The following is a 20,008-nucleotide window of genomic DNA, read 5'->3' on the forward strand; positions in this document are numbered from 1 at the left end:
TTTCTGCCATTAAACACAAGAACTGTCGGGATTTTTTCCAGTTGAATGTTTTACAGCAGCAAAGCTGCTGAAGCTCCTGTGCAGCCCAGGCAGGGACATTGTTAGTGAATATTCCTTGAGATGGATCTGTCCTTTCCCTCTGGATATTGTGTGTGGTTGGGTTTTTGTTGGGTTTAGACAAGGCAACAAATCCTGGTGTGTCTCTCTGCTCCCTTCTCATGTCTGTTTTGGGGGGAGGCTACAACCAAACCTTGGGCATAGACCTCACCCCCCTCACCCCAGGAGCTCTACCCTGGTGCAATTCCTGCCCGTCCACCAAACTGAGACACATTCTGTCTGATGGCTGACCAAGGCAGCTCTGTTTTATTCTCACCCTACCCCCGTTTCCCCCTTTTTTGGTACCCAGCTTCCAAGGATGACTCCAAAGCCTCTTCCTACCACTGTGCTGCCACACTGCGCTTAAGAAAGAGTTGCCCATTATCCTTAAATTTGGGGGTTTTTGAGGGAGCTTTCCCCTTTTTGGCCCAATAAGTGGCTTTATAAATAGTTGATGATTAATCTCTCTCATTTCCCCTCCTCTTCCTTTTTTTTCACCTTAAAGGCTGTATTGTAGAACACTCTGAACCCAACAGCTTGGATATTTTTGTACTATGTGGCAATCTCAGCTGCTTGCTACAAGGCAGGAATTGATAGCCAGCTCCCCATCAGAATGGATATGGATTTTCCTGGTGTTTCAGAGATGATAAGACATAATAATGTGACCACAGAACAGGGCTGAAGCAGTAAATTAAAATCATTTCAGCAGCCTGTTTGGGTGAATAAGATAACAACTGGGACATCACTTCTTGGAGCCTTCAAAGGAGGAAACATCTGTTTGGGTCTAACTGTAACTTTATTGACTATGCTCTTTCAATAACCATAGGCTGAAAGATGTAAACTGTATTACAAAAAAAGGGAGGTTTTTCTTGATGGTTTATGCTCCTGCTAGAGAAGAAGGGGTTTGTTGAGGTCAGCGTGCAGGGCAGTGCTGCGCGGAGGCGGCGAGGCTGCACCTCTGCTTTGCTTTGCAAGGTGTGTCAGCAGACACTGGCTCAATGGGCTTTTTGATGTGTCTGAAGTTCTCAACTTTTCCCAGGGAAGCTCTTCAGAACGGGAGCAGTGACAGTTTTACCATGAAATCCTGTCTTTAATGAAGTGAAGATTAAAAGTACCATTTAACTCATTAAGTGGGAAAGTCACTTCACCCTCCTTTGCATGCGAGCTGTGTTGTGGGCAGAAACACCTTCAAAGAGGGCTGTGCAGACAGGGGTGTCCTCCATCCCTCATTACAGATGCTCCTTTTGGGGTTTTCCACTGTCTTTATTAGAAAACCAGATGCTTATCTGTTCCTGCTGGTGTTTAGCTAAAGCCAAATGTGTGCCAGCACCAGCTCTTTGTGCAGCAGCTGAGTTCCACTGCACACAGTGTAGAAGGTTTGGCTGCCTGTTACCGAGCAGGGAGTTGAAATAAGTAAATGTATTTTTAAAATCTGGCCCTTGGCTGCAGGCAAACTCAGCTGTCAGCCAGTTCTGACAACCAGTCATATCTATCTGCACTTCCTCCCCGCCTCCCCCATTCAGTTGTTTTAGTGAAGGAAAAAAGTTCATGAGTCTCAGAGTCCTTGGTTTAACTGGACAACTCACGTGTCGCCCAGGACAGAGTCATTTCTGTTGATATGGTTGAATTATTGTAGTCCTTGTAGTTAAAAAAGAAAAAAATCCAATTGCTTAAACCTTTATTCATCTAAAATTTGAATGGAAATGGGAACATATGCATGGAGAAGGATTTTTCTAGTATTTTATTTTAATGTTGAAGTGATGGTTCTTCTTGTAGCTCTGGTGATAAAACACAGAAGTGAAGGCACATTTGCCAGGGGAGGCTCAAGGGTGTAACGTTCTGCTGCCTGTGGAAGAAGATGGGAACTTTTGGTAAATCTTGTGGAGACTCAAAGGAGAGATTGTGCATCTGACAGCACATACTTGTATTTTTCTTTAATCCTGAGGAGCTTTATCATACAAAACTAAGAAAGTAAATACACGGGCACAGATGGTGTGCTCAAAAATAGGAAAACTGAAGTATGGCCTGTTTCGTGACACGACATGCAGTAAAGGAAGTTCATTCTTGTTGCCTTTCTTACCCTGCATTTCTTCAGCTTCCATATTCCAGGGTATGCCAAGCTGTCCTATATTGACAGTCTTGCTTGATCCTGCTAAGATGGGCAAATCCACGGGTTTCCAGGCTTGTAATGTGGAAAATCATATGTCCCCTGGGAATTTCCCTGCCTGCATGCTGTGAGGCCCTTCAGACTGTGCATGTGTAACATTTCAGTTTATTAATACTGTGTGTGCAATTTGACCATAAGTGGCTCTGGGCTGAGCAGTTATTGGATTTGCCAGCATAAATAGCAGTCTTTAATTGAACCTAATCTTTTTGTAGGCAAGGAGCACGTTCACTTCTTCTGCCATTTGATCGTCTTCCCCAATTAACTTTCATTTCTCTGTTTTCTTGCAGAGCAAGGAAGTGGGATTGCAGCTCCAGGAAGACTTGATGAAGGTCTTGAATGAACTCTACACGGTAAATCAAACTGACTTCTTGGCATCTTTACAGACAGAAGGAAGAAGTGTTTTTGACTTCTCCCAGTCTGCTGCTACAGCAGAGACTAAGCCCCAAGACTGATAAATGTCTGCAGCCTGTGCAGTTTGAGGCAGTTTGTGTTCATCATAAATCTCACTTTTTTCCTCTATCTTTACATTGTTCCAGCTCTGGAAGTGTTGGCTCCACTTTTCAAGGATCTCACCTTAGCTCACACGTGCTACTAGCTGCAGTGTTGGTTTTAAAAAGAGTAAGAGACGTGAGAAGTCTTTCCAAATATGCTAAAATTCTTCAGTCTGTGTTTTTGTGTGGTCTGAGCACACAAAAGGCAGCACAGGGCTGCAGCAGGGGGACCCACTGTATGTTTGTTTCTCAACTCTTTCAGCAAAACAGCTCCCTTTAAAGTAATAGTCTTCATCTGTGCTTTTGCTTCTCAGTAAATCCATTGGAGACACCAAGAGAGGCATTGCCTTGGGAAGAAGGAATGTGTTCTTAAAAGTTCATGTGCAGCTTGGGGATTTTTCTCCTCACGTAGGTGGATGGAAGGGCCTGTTGTTTGGTTAGATTTTTGCTGTCTGCAGCTGTTAGTGAAGTAGTTCTCTCTTAAAAGCAGAACCTACCCATGGTTTGTTGCTCAAAATGTCTTGTCTCTGGTCCTTCCCTAATGACATGTTGGGTTGTTATACTGAGGTGCATGTTCTTTCCTTCATGCTTTCAACAGATGATCCAGGGATGTTTCTCAAGCTGTGACATACCAGCCTTGTGATGAAATTCAGTATTAATATCAATGCTAGAGTATGAGATGGGGCTTCCCTGAAATTTCCTGTATCAGCATAATGTATAGAAGGGAATTGTTTCATGAGACCATCAAAGCCAAATACTCAGACTGATCTGTTTAGAAAAAAGGGAGCTCAGGAGGAGGAAAAGAGAATTCATTATGTACCAATGTTCTGGCTGCTGCAGTGGAAGAGGAAGAAGAGACACTGGGAATCCAGTTTAGGATTTTTGCTCCTTTTCTGCATTTGAATGTTTAGCATTACTGAGTCTCTTCTGGGAGCAGATAGGGTTTGTGTTCCTTGGTGGGAAAGCTAAGCAGGAGCAGCCTGGTGGGAGCTGGAGGCACTTGGAAGCTGCCCTGTGGTTCCATGTGCTGTGGCTCTGGTTGCTCGTGCAGCCTTGGCTGCCAAGAGGACGAGCAGAGTCTGTTGTGCTGGTGTTCCTGAAAGGCAGACAACATCCCTGGGCTGTGAAGGTGGCTTTGTAAATGTAGCAGTGCCTGTCATCAGTGCTGCCTACTCTGGAAATTATTTTTTATTGGAGGGCACAATCTGATTCAACTTATGAGTCATGTACTTGGATGGGATCCTAGGGAGGAATATGGGCCTGTCTCAAAACACAGACTTTTAGGAACTGAGATTTAGTTCTAATCCAAGTTCACGTGGTACTTAAGTGGATAAGGTGGCTGGTTAGTGGAGTTTACACAGTCCTATGTAGTCATTTCTGCATGCCAGGCTCTGACAGGTCATTGAGCCAAATACTGAGTCCTGGTAATTTTTCTATTACTGGAAGATCTTCCAGGATTCAGCCTTTGATTAACAAAGCTACGTGGGGTATTAACTTTTTTAATGTCAGTGCCAGGAGCTTGAAATCTATTCATTCATTCCTTCTGATGTACATTTTTAAATTGCCTCATCACCAGAACATTTTCTTGCCTTTAAAAAAGCTGGTTCTGCCGATCATATTAAAATATATTTCTTAATTGACTCAGTTTAATCACTGGTGGGATTGCTTTCATTGGTACTTCTTGAAATACTTCCACCTCATTTTTCTGCAGGGTATTTAATGAATTGGCAGAATCTCTATTTTCAGGCAAAATGGGTGCCCATGAGAAGTCTTCAGTTTCCCTACACAGATAAAATACAGAGGATTGTTACAACCTCTAAGTTTTTGCCCTGAGTTGTCCTGTGCAGTCAGTCCCTGCCTGTGCTGTTGCCTTCAGCAGCAGACTCAGTGACCCACTCCCAATCCTGGGCAGGCACAGCTCCTGGTTACCAATCTGGCATAATCAGCAGGATAAAATAATTAAAATTGTCATTTTTTAAAATCATTTTTTCTGCCTCCCTTGCTTTCTGCCAGTTCCACTTTCAGCGACGCAGGAAGAGAAACTACTTTGCATCTATTATTATAAATGCCTGCTTTATAGTCTAAGCAGATGCAGGAGCTGAAAGTGCGTGTGTAAATTATTCAGAAAGTCTCTCTCTAATACTGGCTGGGTTCACATTCTCTTTCATGTTTAAATACAACATCTCTTTGTATCTGAGATCCTTTGCTGATCACTGCATGAAGAGAGCATGTGTCCTGCTCATCTAGAATGATGGGTATGGTTCAAACTAAGGTGAAACAGGTATAAATGGATTTTAACCTAAAATAAATGATCTGCAAGTGGGGTCTTGGTTAATCCTTCAAGGACACTATTGGGGTGTCTTTTTGCAGCTCTGCATTATTTCTTTTGGCCCCCTATCAAAATATCATAATCATGTTTGCTTTGGTGTCCGTGTGTGAATTAAATTGCTTTGTAATTGTGGATAAAAAAAATCCAGTTGATGTATCATACCCTTTGGGGTTTTTTGGTTCTGCTTTCTTAACAGAAAGCTAGACATTAATATCCTGTGAAACAAACAGTGTTTGGGTTGGTGTTGGGTATTTTGTGACTTTGGGGGATATTTATCTAGACTTATTTATAAAAATTGTGCTATTATAAAAGTTGTCCATTTGCTCAGGGACCAGGTCTCCCTGAGCAAAAGAACCACACTCTTTTATTACTATTTTTATGACATAAGGTAAACAGAAGTGCTTTTTAATCTCAAATTTGATGTAAGCAAATCAAACCTGAGCTGCTTTGCAGCCGGTGTGTTCAGACTGTTGATTTGCACACAGTTCCTTGAGGTTTGTGGTGTTTAAAGGACTGATTCATCCAGATGACAGACTGATGGGCATCCCTTCTGAAACCCTACCTGCTGATGAAAAGCTATCATTTTCCAACATTGGCATATGCTTTTCTTTGAAAAGGAAGGAGGCTGGATTTAATCTGGGTCTTTTCTGGGTTTTATGACTCCTTTATTGGGTTGTGCACAAGAAGGCACGTGCCAAAGTTAAACAAAGAAGCAGCTGCAAAATAATCCACTTTGATTTCAGATTTCCGATGCATTTTGAGAGCCACTTTTATCTATGCATCCTCTGTCGTGCTTTTTTTGAGATGTGACATTTCCCTGAGTATTTTGCTGGTTTATATATTTCTAACTCCCAACTGGAAATCAGCTCTGACTGTCCAAATGCCTTCACTTAGTATAATGTCTTGGATTTAGTATAAACATGATGGAAAGCTATTAGGAAATAGTTATCATAGACTGGTTTGGGTTGGAAGGGACCTTAAAGATCATCTAGTCTCACCCCCTGCATGGGCAGGGACACCTCCCACCAGCCCAGGTTGCTCCAAGCCCCATCCAACCTGCCCTTCAACATTGCCAGGGATGGGGCAGCCACAGCTTCCCTGGGCAGCCTGGGCCAGGGTCTCACCACCCTCACAGCAAAGAATTCCCTCCTCATGTCCAACCTAAATCTCCCCTCTTCTAGTTTTAATCCATTGCCCGTTGTCCTCTCAGTACAAGCCCTTGTCAAAAGTCAAGTTATGCTAAAGAAGGTTACAGTCTGGGGAGTGCATTGGCCAAATAAAAAAAGTGTTGCAGCATGTGCCTTCTTTCTTAGGATTTTTTCTTTCCTCCTGTCCTGTGAGCTTTCCAGGTATGTGTGTGTGTATGTATCTATATCTATTTCTGTTACATGTGTGTATATATATATATACTGTTTTCCCTGAGACTTGGTCATGCATTTAAAGAAACATCTGTATCCTGATTTGTGGGCCAGGTAAGCCCAGCAAATGGAGCTGTGTCTCTAACTCGTGTGTCATTTTCTGCAGGTCATGAAAACCTACCACATGTACAACGCTGACAGCATTAGTGCCCAGAGCAAACTGAAAGAGGCAGAGAAGCAGGAAGAAAAGCAGATTGGGAAGTCAGTGAAGCAAGAGGACAAGCAGACACCACGCTCCCCTGACTCAACTTCCAACGTCAAGTTTGAAGAAAAACACGTTCGACGAAGCTCTGTCAAAAAAATAGAGAAAATGAAGGAGAAGGTAGAACCATAGTGTGGCTGCTGCTCGGGGACAGCTGAGGGGGGACCTGTGCAGAGGTTCAGCACAGGGCTGACCAGGTTCCCTCTTCTGTGACATTCAAATGCAAGTCTCGGTCCTTGGACAGGTTTTAAACGTTCAGGTTTGGGAAAGACAACAGCCAGCAGCAGGTTGTAGGACAGTCAGGTTTGCATTTTGTGTTGAGCCCAGGTGATGCAGGCATGGCACAGAAAGCTGACACGAGCTGTCACTATGAAAGTAACAACTGCCTGCCTGGAAGTCCTGGTTAATGTATTGTGTTCCTGTACAGAGCACAAGGTTTTTGTTTCCCATTTGATGCCAGTTTGAAATCTTCAGGGAGATGTGCAATCACAAAGTGACTTCGTAGGCAGAGCCAGTTGCCTTAGCAATTGGCCAGTCAGTTAAGTAGTTTGGCAATACTCAAGTACTTGGTAATTAGTATTACTTGGTAATACTCAAGGTAATAGAAGGTGAAGAGTTATTTTTTGATTGATTGAGGCTCTGAAAGGACCAAGTTTAGGCCTAATTTCTGCTGGAAGAGCTGGAGTGCCTGTGGCAGCCCTCAGACTACCTATGGGCTTCTGACACCCTCTTTGGAAGTGCTAGAGCTGGGTTGTAATTCTTCCCTTAATCTTCCCCAACCTCCAGTCTGTTTTCAGACCTTAAATGCAAAGCTGTCTGGCACAGTAATGCTTAGAAACATCTAAATAGTTCATCTAAATTCAAAGTCTTTGAGTCTTGATAAAACTGGAACCCAAATGAGCAAAAACCATGTGAGCAGGGTGAGGTTTGTTCAGCACACTGATGTTACCAAGGGTGCTGCTGCTCCTGCTGCACCTCCTCACAGTGCATTCTGTTTTTTCCCCCTCTCCTAGAGGCAAGCAAAGTACACAGAGAACAGGCTGAAGGCAATTAAGGCAAGAAATGAGTATCTGCTCGCTCTGGAAGCCACCAATGCATCTGTATTCAAGTATTACATTCATGACCTGTCTGATCTCATTGATGTAAGTGCTGCTGCTTGGGTGCCTGCAATGAATATCATTGTCATTAACCCTCATGTGTGCTTCTCCTTCCTCAACATCCTAAATACCTGGTCACCTCTGTACAGCTGAGGAGGGAGGGTCTTGGGTGGGCAGCTTGGGGGGGAACAACAGGCATGATAATTGAGCATGAAGCTGTTAACTGAGCTTTTCTTAGGTGGCTGGGGGGCTGTTGCACAAGAAACCTGGCATTGAAACGTGTAGAAGGAGGAGCTGCTTAGTTAAAATGAAACTCAGTTTCAGTATCACACTGTTGCTTGACATTCTCTTATTGACAGTTTTAAGCAAACCCTCAGTGTTGTAACTCAGAAGCACAGCAGTATGCCAGCTGGTAAAAGAAATGAGGAAGGAAGCTTTTTTTAAAGGTGCTTTTAGCATGTTTTGAAAAATTCCATGTATTCCGAGGTTAATGAGAGCTGTTCTGCAGCTGAATGAAGAACTGTTGTATTCACGGGGCATCAGTTCTGAGCAAAATGCACAGCAAAAAACTCCCAGTCTCTCCTCTTTGAAAACGCCAAAATGCCAGTGAGGAATCCTGAGATTTTTCACAATCCCCACCTCAGCCTGCAGAACTAGAGGAGCAAATGCACTGAACATGTTGTGTCTGGGTCACTGACTGTTGCTTGATCTTACTCTGCTTGCCAAGGACAGCCCTTCTGCTGCCCCTGCTAGAAACACTCAGCTGCAAAGCCTGAAGGGAACTTGCTTTGTAGGAGGGGGCAGTAATGAACAGAAGTGTCTCTAGACACAGGCAATAAAGAGCACTCAGATCACTATTAATTAGTCAGCTATCATAATACCTAACTGTATGTATAATACATTTATTCAGCTCATCATAAAATCACGTGAAGTGCACTTCTGCTGGGTATTTATTTAAGCTTGTCCTTTGGAGGTCAGGATTGACAGAGCTTGATGGTTTTGAGAAATACAGTTATTGCAACGTGTCAGGTTTTGCAGAATGGCTGCAGTGAAGATGTAAGTTTTGTTTGTCCCTGCTGCTGCTTGGGAGACCTTTTTTGGTTGACGTTTGCTCAGCTTGAATTGTGCCATCTGGGTGTTACAAAAAAGATAACTTTCTGTGTATTTTTAGATTGAAAAGGACTAGATAGGGACTCATTTCCTGGTCATCAGCATCATGGAATTGTCTGCATTTTTTTCTTTCCAAATTTTCTCTGTAAGTCCTTCCCCAGTTACTGCAAATGTGCTTGGTTCAGTTGTCTGACTGTTCTTAGTACAGATTCATGAGTCACATAGACTAAAGAATCCATTTGGATTTCATACCCATAACAATTTTGAAGCACAGACCTGTGATCTCTGAAGTTATCCATTGGGACAGTATCCAGCTGGGAAGGCAGTGCCCCTCTCAGCTCTCTCTGGGCATGGCAGGCAGTGATGCAAGACAAACTTCTGATACAGGGATTTGTCCCTGTTCCTAGAGAGGAGCTGTCTGGCTCCATGTCCATGCCCATGTGAATCCCTTTGTGTTCCTTAGAGCTTCCAGTTTCACACTACATTGCAAGTTCCCATAATCTTGGAAAGAAAAGTATTATCTGTTCTGTTTTCAGAGGCATGGAAAAATATGGGACTTGCCTGGAAGCTGAGGAGATGGAATTCAGTTATCTCCTTGTTAAGATGGGGGGAATATAGATTTACTAATGCCTTTGATCTGAAGGATCAAAAATTAACAATTATAACCAGTGATGTTTATCTGAAGCATCTGACTTAAATAAAAATGTCATTTTTAAGCCAGGTCCTAATTCTTTTCCTTTATGTAATAATTTTATTATATTGAATTTTGAAATATAATATAAAAGCAATCTTCAAAGTTACTTACAAGTAGATTGTGTTAGGCCAAGTGGCATTAAACTTGTCATGTTTATACAACACATTGTGTTACCCCTCCAGTGTGCATGGAAGGATAACAGGGAGCTAATTTTCCATTGTGAGTTAAGAGCAATAAATTGTTCCTGACATAGCCCAGTAGTTTTGAATTTCCTGACTTTGGGGACTGAGGCAGCTCTTTTGATGCTAATGAAATACTGCAGTAATGGGGAAGTTTGTATTAACTCATATTTATGAAAGGGTCACTAGGACAGAATTGAAAAAAAAAGGTAAACTTGTGGGTATGTGTGAGTCTTGAATCTTACTGTGCTCTCCTAGAACAGGTGTACTGCTGGTATCTACTCCAGGAACTCGTGCTTTCTCTTCCAAATATAAATTGCATTTTAAAGCAGTGGGCTGCTTCTTCTTAAACCTTAAAACCTCCTATCTGGCAAAGGGTTAATCAGCTGTTGTGCTGGGAAGTGAATTTGAAGGAGTTATCATTAAATTCTTATAAAGGATTTATTTCCTTGGAGAATGATTCCATCAAACATTTATATAACCCAGCAAAGGGATGGCAGGACTGATACAGCTATAAATACACTACACTGGACTTTTAGAAATGTTAAAGTGGGGGAGTGGGCTGAAAGATGTTTTCTGTTACGGGCTTCAATAACATAAAGCTGCAAAACTTAATGTAGTCCTGCTGCTCAGCAAGGGGGGGTGCAAAATATTAAATCCCGTTTGAGTTTCCCAGTCCCAGCAGCTCAGCTTTCCTTCTGGACACAGATGGGTGCTGGAGGAGGGTGAGCACAGGGAGGACAAGCTGGTCTCCCTGGGTGGGGATGCAGCCCTCTGGCCCACAATGGGAGGGGAAAAGGGGTGACTGTTCCAGTTAAATCAGAGCTGATCCTAATCCTGCCTGGACTGGTGGCCTCACTGGGACTTGCTCTCCCCAGATTACTGCAGAGGATGGCACTGATAAGCAGTAGCTGTGAGTGGCTGTTGATCCAAGGCTGCCTCCACACGTGCAGATTCTCAATCAAGCATCTTTTGTTTGGTTTTTGGCGAGATTTCGTTCTTTCTGATTGAATTTAATGTCCTTGGATTCTCTGCCTCCAGCCTAACCAGCAACTGCAGCTCTTTTTACAAGACTCCACACCTGCCACAGCTTGTTGGCACAGGAGCCAGGCATCCTGCAGCACTTGGAGGCAGAAATTCTGGGAAAGCAGGGAATGGTCCAGTAGTTGCTCTCCCTTCTGTCTCCTCCCTCCATTCCTCCTCTTTCCCCTCCTTTTTCTTTTTCTTTTTCCCTTTACACACAATGACAATGATGAGACCCAAATGATGGGTGAGGAGGAGATTTCATGTGAATTTTGCTTACAGAGCAACACAGCAATCAAGCAGATGGTCTCTTTCTTCTTGGATATTCTCCTAGCATATGTAATCTTGCTTGTAATTGCAAGAAGGTGGGCTCCTTCTCCCTTCTCACTTTATTAGATGTCTGAAAAATTCAGGCTGTTTCTGATCAGCTAATGAAAAATGCCTTTCTCCCTTCTGAAACATTAAGACTTGGCTACTCAGCCATGGTGGAGATGAAGCTGCTTGATTGTCTTCCAGTGACATCATCCTGGTGTCAGTAACAGCCAGGAAATTCTTGACCACGGCCGCTCTCTGCTTGAAAAAAAACCAACACAAAACAACTTTCAAGTTTTTGCTCTTGTGTTTCACCCCAGCAATGAAGTCATCCCAGCCAATCGCTGCTTTTTGGATGACTCTGTTCTTGGTGCCTGGGATGTACAGGTCATGTTCTTGCTTCCTGAAGTACACTGAATCCAGCAGTTTTCTGTTTGGGTGGAAATCTTTAGATGCGGGTTAAACTTGGCAGATGCTCCAGGGCCTGTGCCTTGTTTCTTCAGGTAGTACTTGAGGTCTGTGTTTCCCTCTTTGAATAATTGTATATAAGGATTTTGGAGTGTGTTCAGTGCTCCTGAAAGGAAGGTTAGAATTTAAATAAATGCTCTGCCATACTGTTGAACATACACCCTTCTGGGGTACTTTGTTTTAACAGCATGAAGTGAAGCCTCTCGTGCTCCATGAGACCTCTCCAAACTGTTACAATAATTGCAGCTGTACTTGTCTTGGCAACTGGTTGTAACCTGGTGTTGACATTTGTATGGGGTTATAGGTTGAGAGTTCTGTTTAGGGCCAGCTCTGAGGACCACTAGTCAAGATGATGCCTTTGCAAGCAGTGGGAGATGCGAGACCCCTCTGGTACTGAGAAGCTGATAAAATATCCATAACTCATGATCCATTTATGTGACTTCTGGCTTGGGAAACATTTAAAATTTCCATTCCAGAATTTCTTCACTTGTTCATATAGAATTGTGTGTGTTTTTCCAGCAGTGTTGTGACCTGGGATACCACGCTAGCCTCAACAGAGCTCTCAGGACATTCTTGTCTGCTGAGCTCAACCTGGAGCAGTCGAAGCACGAGGGGCTGGACGCCATCGAGAACGCCGTGGAGAACCTGGACGCCAACAGCGACAAGCAGCGCCTGATGGAGATGTACAACAATGTCTTCTGTCCTCCCATGAAGTTTGAGTTTCAGCCCCATATGGGCGACATGGTCAGTTTATGTTCCTCCTCCAGCTCTGTAAACACTTGCAGCTCTGCCTGTTTATTTCCCACGTCTTTGACCCACTAAAAGGCCACCTGTTTGGCTCTGGTTTTGGGAGGTAGAGGGGAGCCTTAGAAAAGGGAGCTGAGGCAAAGATTAAGCAGAGACTCATGGCACAGATGTCTGAATTTGACTCTTTTTGATTATCAAACTTACTGCTTAATTAGACACAATACTAAGTGTAAATAAGAAGCACAATTTTAACCTCTCCTTCAACCCACAGGTTAACTCCTGCAACCACTGACAAACTCTGCAGGTAGAGATTCAAAGGGGTAACAAGATAAGAAAATAAAATGCTGGTTCTTGAGGCATTTGAGTGTGGAATCGTAGAGCACAGACAGTTTATAGTGGTGCTTTATGCATCTTCATCGTGAGACAAGGTAGTTGGAGGGCTTTCATTTTTGGCAGTGAGCATCTGTGTCTTCAAAGGTTTATCAAGATGTGGTTGCTCATCTGGGAACTGTTTAGAGTCACACAAGCTGAAACCAGTTCACAAATCTAAATGGGAACACATGTACAATGTAATAATTTAGGTCAACGAGTTGCATTTCTAAGTGATCCTCCTGAACACTGAGGAAGAGCTGTAAGGGGGGGGTTTCTTGCAGCCAGGCTCTTCTTCCCATTGTTGCTTAAGGCTTTTGTCTCTTCCCTCTTAAGTGAAACCCTCAGACTGCAAATTACTTTTCTCATTTTTTCTGTGCTTTGAGAGTATCCTGTAAGATCGTGGCAAGAAAAAGAATTACCTGCAGCCTGTCATTCAGTTAACAGCTCACATTCTCTGAATCATTTATCTTAGTTCTTCTCAACACTGCGGGAGTGTTTATAAATGCAGGCTGATAGTCTGCAATGGTCTGGCATGTACCAGATTGAATAGATGATGGTGGACGTGCATCTGTGTGATAAAATCCAATTGCAGTTTCTGTCTTTAAACATTGCCTTGTGCAGTGAGGTCAGTGTTTCCGTTTTTAGAAAACAAACAAAACAACAAAACAAAGCTAAAATGAAAAGCTGCCTTATGCTGTGAAGTAAGACTAACCATACAGGGAGGCTCTGGCATAGCTGACAGGTCCCTAACCTGTTCTGTTTTTATTTCTACTCCACTGAATTCATTAACTAGTAAATTGTTTCTGTGCTATAGTGTCCAGGTAATTCAGCTGAGCAAGCTCAGCCACTCATACCAAGCCCCGAGATGCCTGGCTAATGCATTGAACCTAATTCCTCTTGATGAGCAGCATGATTTAGCCAGTATCTGTGATTAAAGCACCTTTGGACTTCCAGAACACACAAGGAGCTTACATGACTGAAAGTAGCTCATTTTTTCTTGTTCTTTTATGTTCATGTTCTCTCTCTTGCCCACTTTTCAGGAAGGGAACTGCACTTTACTAGAACATGGACCTTTTCCACTGGTTGAAATCCAGGGTTACAAAGTTTTAAAATGCAGCACTTTGGAGAATGTTTGCTTATAATAATTGAAAGACACAATTGTAGTGTTTTTTGATTGCAGTTTTTTTCCCCTGGCCCTCTAAAAGCTCTGCTGTTTCTCTTCCAGGAGTCACAGCTATGTGCCCAGCAGCCAGTCCAGAGTGAGTTAGTGCAGAGGTGCCAGCAACTGCAGTCCAGGTTATCTACACTGAAGATTGAAAATGAAGAGGTGAGCTAATCAACCAAAAATCAACAACCCTCTTACCACTGCCAGCAGGAAGAATGTAGTTGCTGTGATCCTTTTTTATGAAGACTTGTGGTAAAATTCAAGAATAAAGCAGCTGAGGCCAAGCAGTAGATTGGTGTGTGATCCTGCATGAAAGCTGGGGGCATGGAGAGGATCTTTTAAAATACCTGCACATATCTGCCTTCCCAGCCTTGAGTTGACAGGGCTGGCCATGCTGCAGAAGTTGTACTGGGATAGCTAAGAGAAAAAGAGGGATTTAATGTTTTGAAGTGAAGACAGTGAATTTACATGATCTAAGGTAAGAGCTAATTTTTGTTTAATTGGTCATCTAAGATGAGAAGACTGGATCAATGGCATTTGTTGGGGAACAGGTCAAAATACATAATATGATATGCAGCTTGGAATCCAGGAGTTTTTAATCCTCCTTGGGCAAAATTTGCAACTTCTTTATATCTAAGAAGTTGATTCTGTCCTTCAGTAAAAATTTAAAGTGCCCCAAAGCCCTGTTTTTAATATCTAACATGTGAGGCCCAGTAGATGAAGTTTCAGAAGGTGATGATGCCATCTTTGTTCCAGCAGTCTTTGCTTTGAGGGTAAATTTTCCTACATCTCCTCCTCATCCCAGCCTGTAAGATTCCAATTGTTTCCCTTCTCCTGGCAGGTTCTGTGTGCTGCCAGCCCTTTGTTTGCATGGACTGTGCTGTTAAATGAGCAAAACTGACACCTCAGTGATGCACACAGGATGTGAAACCAGTGATGTCTGTTCATTAGTGAATGCTCCAGCACACCTACCACCTCTGGTTTTCACTTGCAATGTGCTGCCCTCAGTTTTTAAGTACTTATGTTGTTGCTGGACAGGTTAAGAAGACTATGGAAGCTACACTCCAGACAATCCAGGATATAGTCACAATAGAGGACTTTGATGTCTCTGACTGCTTTCAGTACAGCAACTCCATGGAGTCTGTGAAATCCACTGTCTCAGAAACGTTCATGAGCAAACCCAGCATTGCCAAGAGACGGGCCAACCAGCAGGAGACAGAGCAGTTCTATTTCACAGTAAGCACTTCATTTTCAATGTGAGCACATACACTGTATTTAGAATTAGACTCACGAGAGAGTACAAAATGATGTTATCATCTTACAAAAATGCTTCTGTAATTGATTTTGGACAAGCAGAGTAAGTGTATGAGGTTTGAAAAGCAGGGGCTTTGAATTCCTCACCAATATATTGGGAGAGCTGTGTTGATGCAGGCTTAGTCTGTGTGTAAATTGTGTAAAATTTAATTTCATCTACATCTGAAAAGGAATTGTCTGAGACAGAACTTAACAGCTTATAAGTATCAATTTTCAAAAGTAATACAAACTAAAAGAACGTTTACCTCTTTCATGTTTTTGTTATCATTTTAGTATTTCAGCTCACATCAGCTTCTAATTGAGTCAACCCATTTTTACAAGATGCTAAGAGCTTTTCATATTGAATTTCATAGCAGACTGTATGTTTTTTCCTGAGTTAGATATCTGCTAAACTGGGTTTGTTTTAATCTTAAAAATATTTCAAAATAGCAGATAAAAATCATGCTTCTTATTCTGGTCACTTTGTCATTCCTTTGGGCATCTTTTGCTATACTTGAAGCCCTTTACATACCTCTTCCAAGAAAGAGGAATTATTGTTACAGGTCTGAAGTTTCTGTGCAAATGACACCACCTGGCAGGATGGTTTCAGTCAGGCTTTGACTTACAATAATTAAAGAGCTGCCATAGAAGGTGGTAACTGGCTATTGAGAAAAGGGGGTGGAGAAACTGATTGAATGAAGAAGGGATTGACCACCCTGCCCAGGGTTATGAAACTAGACAAAATGATTTTTAATTGAACTCTTAAGTGTTCCCTCTCTAGAGGGAGGCTATATTAAGTTCAAATAAGAGGCTGAGCCCAGGATGTTATTTGGATGTGTTGTTGTTATGTTTCATCTTGTTAGTGCTGCAGAGCACTGAGGTCCCAGTAGGGCTGCAGAGCTGTCTCAGTGAGCAGAGGTGCAACCTGTCACGTCCTGCACAACATGGGAAAAATAACTATCAACAGAGCAAAGCTGTTGGTGGAGGCCCTCTTGAACCAGCACAACCAGATGCTTGATTGATCTGCTATCGACCAGGCTTAGAAATATCCTTGATGAGGATTTTTCAAGCTTTGAATCTACAAGGAGATCTTTTTTAATGTATGAGGAAATGCTCAGATGAGTATGAATGAGGCTGAGGGCAGAGCAGGGCAGCACTATAGGTGAAGCATTCTTTGTGTGGGGGGAAAAACAAAACCTAGTGCAGAAGAGAGATTAAAATCCCCTCGTGCCCTCTCATGTGCTAAAAGCTGAGGGATGTGAACTGGAAGCAAAACACCAATTTGAGAGAATATTCCAACTCAAGCTGGCAATTCCAGGGGCTGCTTTGCTAGGCAGAGCTCTTAGGTAAATAGAGTGATGCCACTGTGGGAATGTAGTGGAAGGAGCAGGGAGTGGGGTCCCCATGCTGATACAAACTGCTTTTCCTCTAGGGGCTCGTCACAGCACACGGGTGCCCAGACAGCTCTGCTGCCAGGGTTTGAAGGGAGCTTTGTATTCAGAATAGAAGCTTAAAACTTCTCCATGTCAGTGAAGAGCATAGGAAGGATGATTGACTTAGCACTGAGCTAACACAGGGAACTGAAGCAAGGAAGCAGCAGTGACCTGGGGGAGCTGAAATCTGGAGATGTGTCCTGGGTGCCTGGTGGGCAGGTGCTGCTGCTGCCGCCCTGGCTATTCTCTTGCTTCTTGGGCCAACAAAACTGCAGCTGGTGTGAGGGTGCCTGCAGAGCTGGGATTGTACTGCTCAGTTGAGTAGAGCTGGCTCTGTGCCCTGCCTGAGGCGTGAAAAGGGGAATGGATGATTTGATTCCTTTTCCCTCTAAAGCAGGATAACTTAGTTCTTAGTCGAAGTATTTTTTGCCTCTAGAAAGATTAAACCCAGTGCAGTGCTTGTTCTGTGAAGTGTTTGAAAACAGAATGCAAATGTATTGTTACCAAACCCTGAGTGGGTGAGTATTACAGAAAGTCCCCCTGCTCATCAGTCAGACAGAAACATCCTGCTGGCTGTGTCAATGTGCTGCTGTTCCCACATTCCACCAGGAGAAGGGTGCAGAGGAGCCAGGATCCAACTCTCCGACCCTTCAATGGAGTGTCTTGTTTGAAGTCATTCTTGAGAAGCAGAGGGAGGGAGGAAAACTGCTGAGCTTTCCAGATTGGAGACAGTTAAGGATGCAGGGCAGTGACAGGAGCTGTTTTTCTTTAGAGCCTCAAAAGCAAAACGTCTCCTTTCCCACAAGGCAGGAAGGTGTGGTCAGGTTTGCATTTCACTGCCCTGTGTTTTTCACCAGGTCACTGGTTCTCACTGGAAAAATATGGCAAAGAGTTTGGCCTTGGAGAGGGTGTCAGAGTGGTTTTGAGGAGGTGCACAAGGTGCACAAGGCTCACTGTCTCTGGCTAACAGCAGATCGTCACCTCTTAATTTTTATATTGTGGAAATAACGTGACTTGAGGCAGTTTCTACTGCTTTGTGTCTGATTGTACTCAGTCTGACTCCAGCTGTTCTCTGCCAGAAACGAAATCCTAAGGAGCACTCCTGTAGTTTGATTATCATTATTTTTTTTCTTGACTGCCTTTATTAAGCCAGAAATCAAACACTAGCACATCTTTGTAATTCATCGAAGAAAGCCTGAAGCCTTATTTTGAAATTAAATCTTTTTTCATGAGCACACTGGTGACAGGCAGGGTACAGAATGTTAGGCATGAGGAAATAGAAAGAACACATGGAACAGGAATCCCTGGATAGGAACCATATCTTCTCCTGTAGAGCAATCCCTGGTACCTCTGCAGGCAGGAGATGTTCTGGTGTCACTGCTGCAACTGCCCCAAAGCTGGAGCATCTGTGAGTGCCCAGCTGCAGCTTCCTGGGCTGAGGTTTTCTATCTACTTCAAAGGGGAGCTTAATTCTCTGCCAAATCTAGTTGTTTTGCTGATCTTTAAGCTTCTCTTTGAGTTATTTGGACCTGAGCCTTCCAGCACTTCTCTCTCTTCTCAGCACCTCTCAGAACCAGATTTATCCTCAACCCCCCACTTCAGATTCTTTGGTTATTTTTGGAGCTTAAACTCTTCATGTTTTCTTCTGTCAAACTTTGATGCAAAAATTTAACTGATTTAGCAAAGTACATAATTGGGGCTTGGCAAATATTCTACAGGGTAATTAAAAAAATAATGGTTAATTTTCTTTTTGCCAGTGATCATGATTCCTGTTTTCTTCTAAAACAACAACAAAAAGAAGCTGAAGTATTAGTATAGGAAGAAGGAAGTGCTGAGGCTCTCCAAAGGGACTTAATTCTTGTGAAATTTTTCTTCCAGTGTTGTCAACCAAAGGGCCAAAACCACAGACTTTTGGCAGTTAATTAAAGCCCCAGCCCAGCCATTTTTGCCTTGTCAGTTCACTCAACTGCTGGGGAGCCCATCAGGGAAACTTTGGTGTTTCCTGGATGGTTTCTCCCCACCTTTAGTTGTGTTGTATATATTGTGTATATATATTGTTCAGTATATATGTATATATTGCTCAGAGTCCAGGCACTCTCTTAACTAAAATACCACTTTTTTACCTTAAGGATTTACAGCCTAATTTGGCAACACTAGAACAGAACTGGAATAAAGTGGATAGAACTGGGGAATGCTGGAGGCAAGATCTGGACCATTTCATTATTAGTTGAGAATCCTTTCTTTGTGTTCATTTTCCCAGCTGATTTTTTAAAATACCTCATGATTCTAATGAATGGCCTGTGGCATTTGAAGAGTTGTGAGTTATTTATGTATTTTTGAGTGTAAACGTGTCCGAATTATAATGTGGCTGGATACTATACAGCAGAGTATTTTATGCACTGCAGCAAGGTGAAGATAAATAATCCTGCTCTCAACTGCAAAATAAGAGATGAAAGAGCTGTAAGAAACCAGCATTTGCAGAGCTGTGAAAAATCAGGAAGGAGTGGGAAAAAGGACTGGGTGATTGTACAATATTGCACCGAGAGAACAAATCCAAACTTAAATAATAACTTTATTTGTTTTGTCCTGTGCCCCCCCTGCAACCCTTCGTATCATCCAGCATGGAGGCAGCCACACTATTTGACAAGTAAAGTGGGGTGAGAGAGGTTAAGTGAGAGAATAAGCACAGTAGCAGCCTTTTAGTTGGTTCAAACAGATTGTTCATTCAGCTGCCTGTGACGCGCATTTCCATCTCGCCCTGAGTGGGGAGAAGATGCAGGACAGCTTCAGATCTTAAGAGATGCCAAACATTCAGCTGATTCCACAGTAGAACAATAGGAATTGCACTGCAGATACGTATGGACCAAGCTTCAGATTTGCCTAGATACAGAAACCAGGAGGACTTAGTTCATCAAAGCACTGTACGTGCATTTAGTGCCATCAGTTCATTTAGCAACATAAATGTTGGTGTAATTCTGTGCTTCGCCTTATGTTCAGGATCCAGTAACCTAAAGATGCAATCGAAGAAATCAGTTGTCCACTCATGATCTTGTTTGTTGTTTTTTTTCCACCTTCACAGAAAATGAAGGAGTATCTGGAAGGCAGGAACTTGATAACAAAGCTCCAAGCCAAACACGACCTTCTGCAGAAGACCCTGGGAGAAAGTGAGTCTGGGCCCTGCTGGTCTCTGCTCTTGCACTGGTGGGATTAGTCAGCTGAGTGTAGCAGTCTTGGATTAGTGATGCAATGTGGACATACTCATGTTTTATGAATTTATTTTCTGATCTGCATGATGGGGAAGCCAAGTGACCTACATGGCTGCTTGATTAATGGTGAAGGGAAAATGCTTAATGAGTCACTAATGTGCATCACTTCTGGGCTGAAGTGAAGCATGTGCCCACTCCTTCATCCT

General features: G+C 42.9%; 1 protein-coding gene across 3 annotated transcripts in view; it reads left to right on the plus strand.

The window, feature by feature from the left end:
• SRGAP2 (SLIT-ROBO Rho GTPase activating protein 2) overlaps nucleotides 1-20,008 on the plus strand; it is a 101,123-nt gene that overhangs the window by 51,166 nt on the left and 29,949 nt on the right. For 2 of the 3 annotated variants that reach the window (XM_051639002.1, XM_051639004.1), the window contains exons 6-12: nucleotides 2,551-2,613; nucleotides 6,608-6,823; nucleotides 7,717-7,845; nucleotides 12,106-12,330; nucleotides 13,931-14,032; nucleotides 14,909-15,106; nucleotides 19,676-19,760. In XM_051639002.1, coding sequence (XP_051494962.1) covers nucleotides 2,551-2,613; nucleotides 6,608-6,823; nucleotides 7,717-7,845; nucleotides 12,106-12,330; nucleotides 13,931-14,032; nucleotides 14,909-15,106; nucleotides 19,676-19,760 — 1,018 coding nt within the window. The remainder of the gene's footprint in view (nucleotides 1-2,550; nucleotides 2,614-6,607; nucleotides 6,824-7,716; nucleotides 7,846-12,105; nucleotides 12,331-13,930; nucleotides 14,033-14,908; nucleotides 15,107-19,675; nucleotides 19,761-20,008) is intronic. The other variant, XM_051639003.1, reaches the window with a different exon arrangement.

Source organism: Apus apus, chromosome 23 (genome assembly GCF_020740795.1).
Source record: "Apus apus isolate bApuApu2 chromosome 23, bApuApu2.pri.cur, whole genome shotgun sequence".
Taxonomy (NCBI): Eukaryota; Metazoa; Chordata; class Aves; order Apodiformes; family Apodidae; genus Apus; species Apus apus.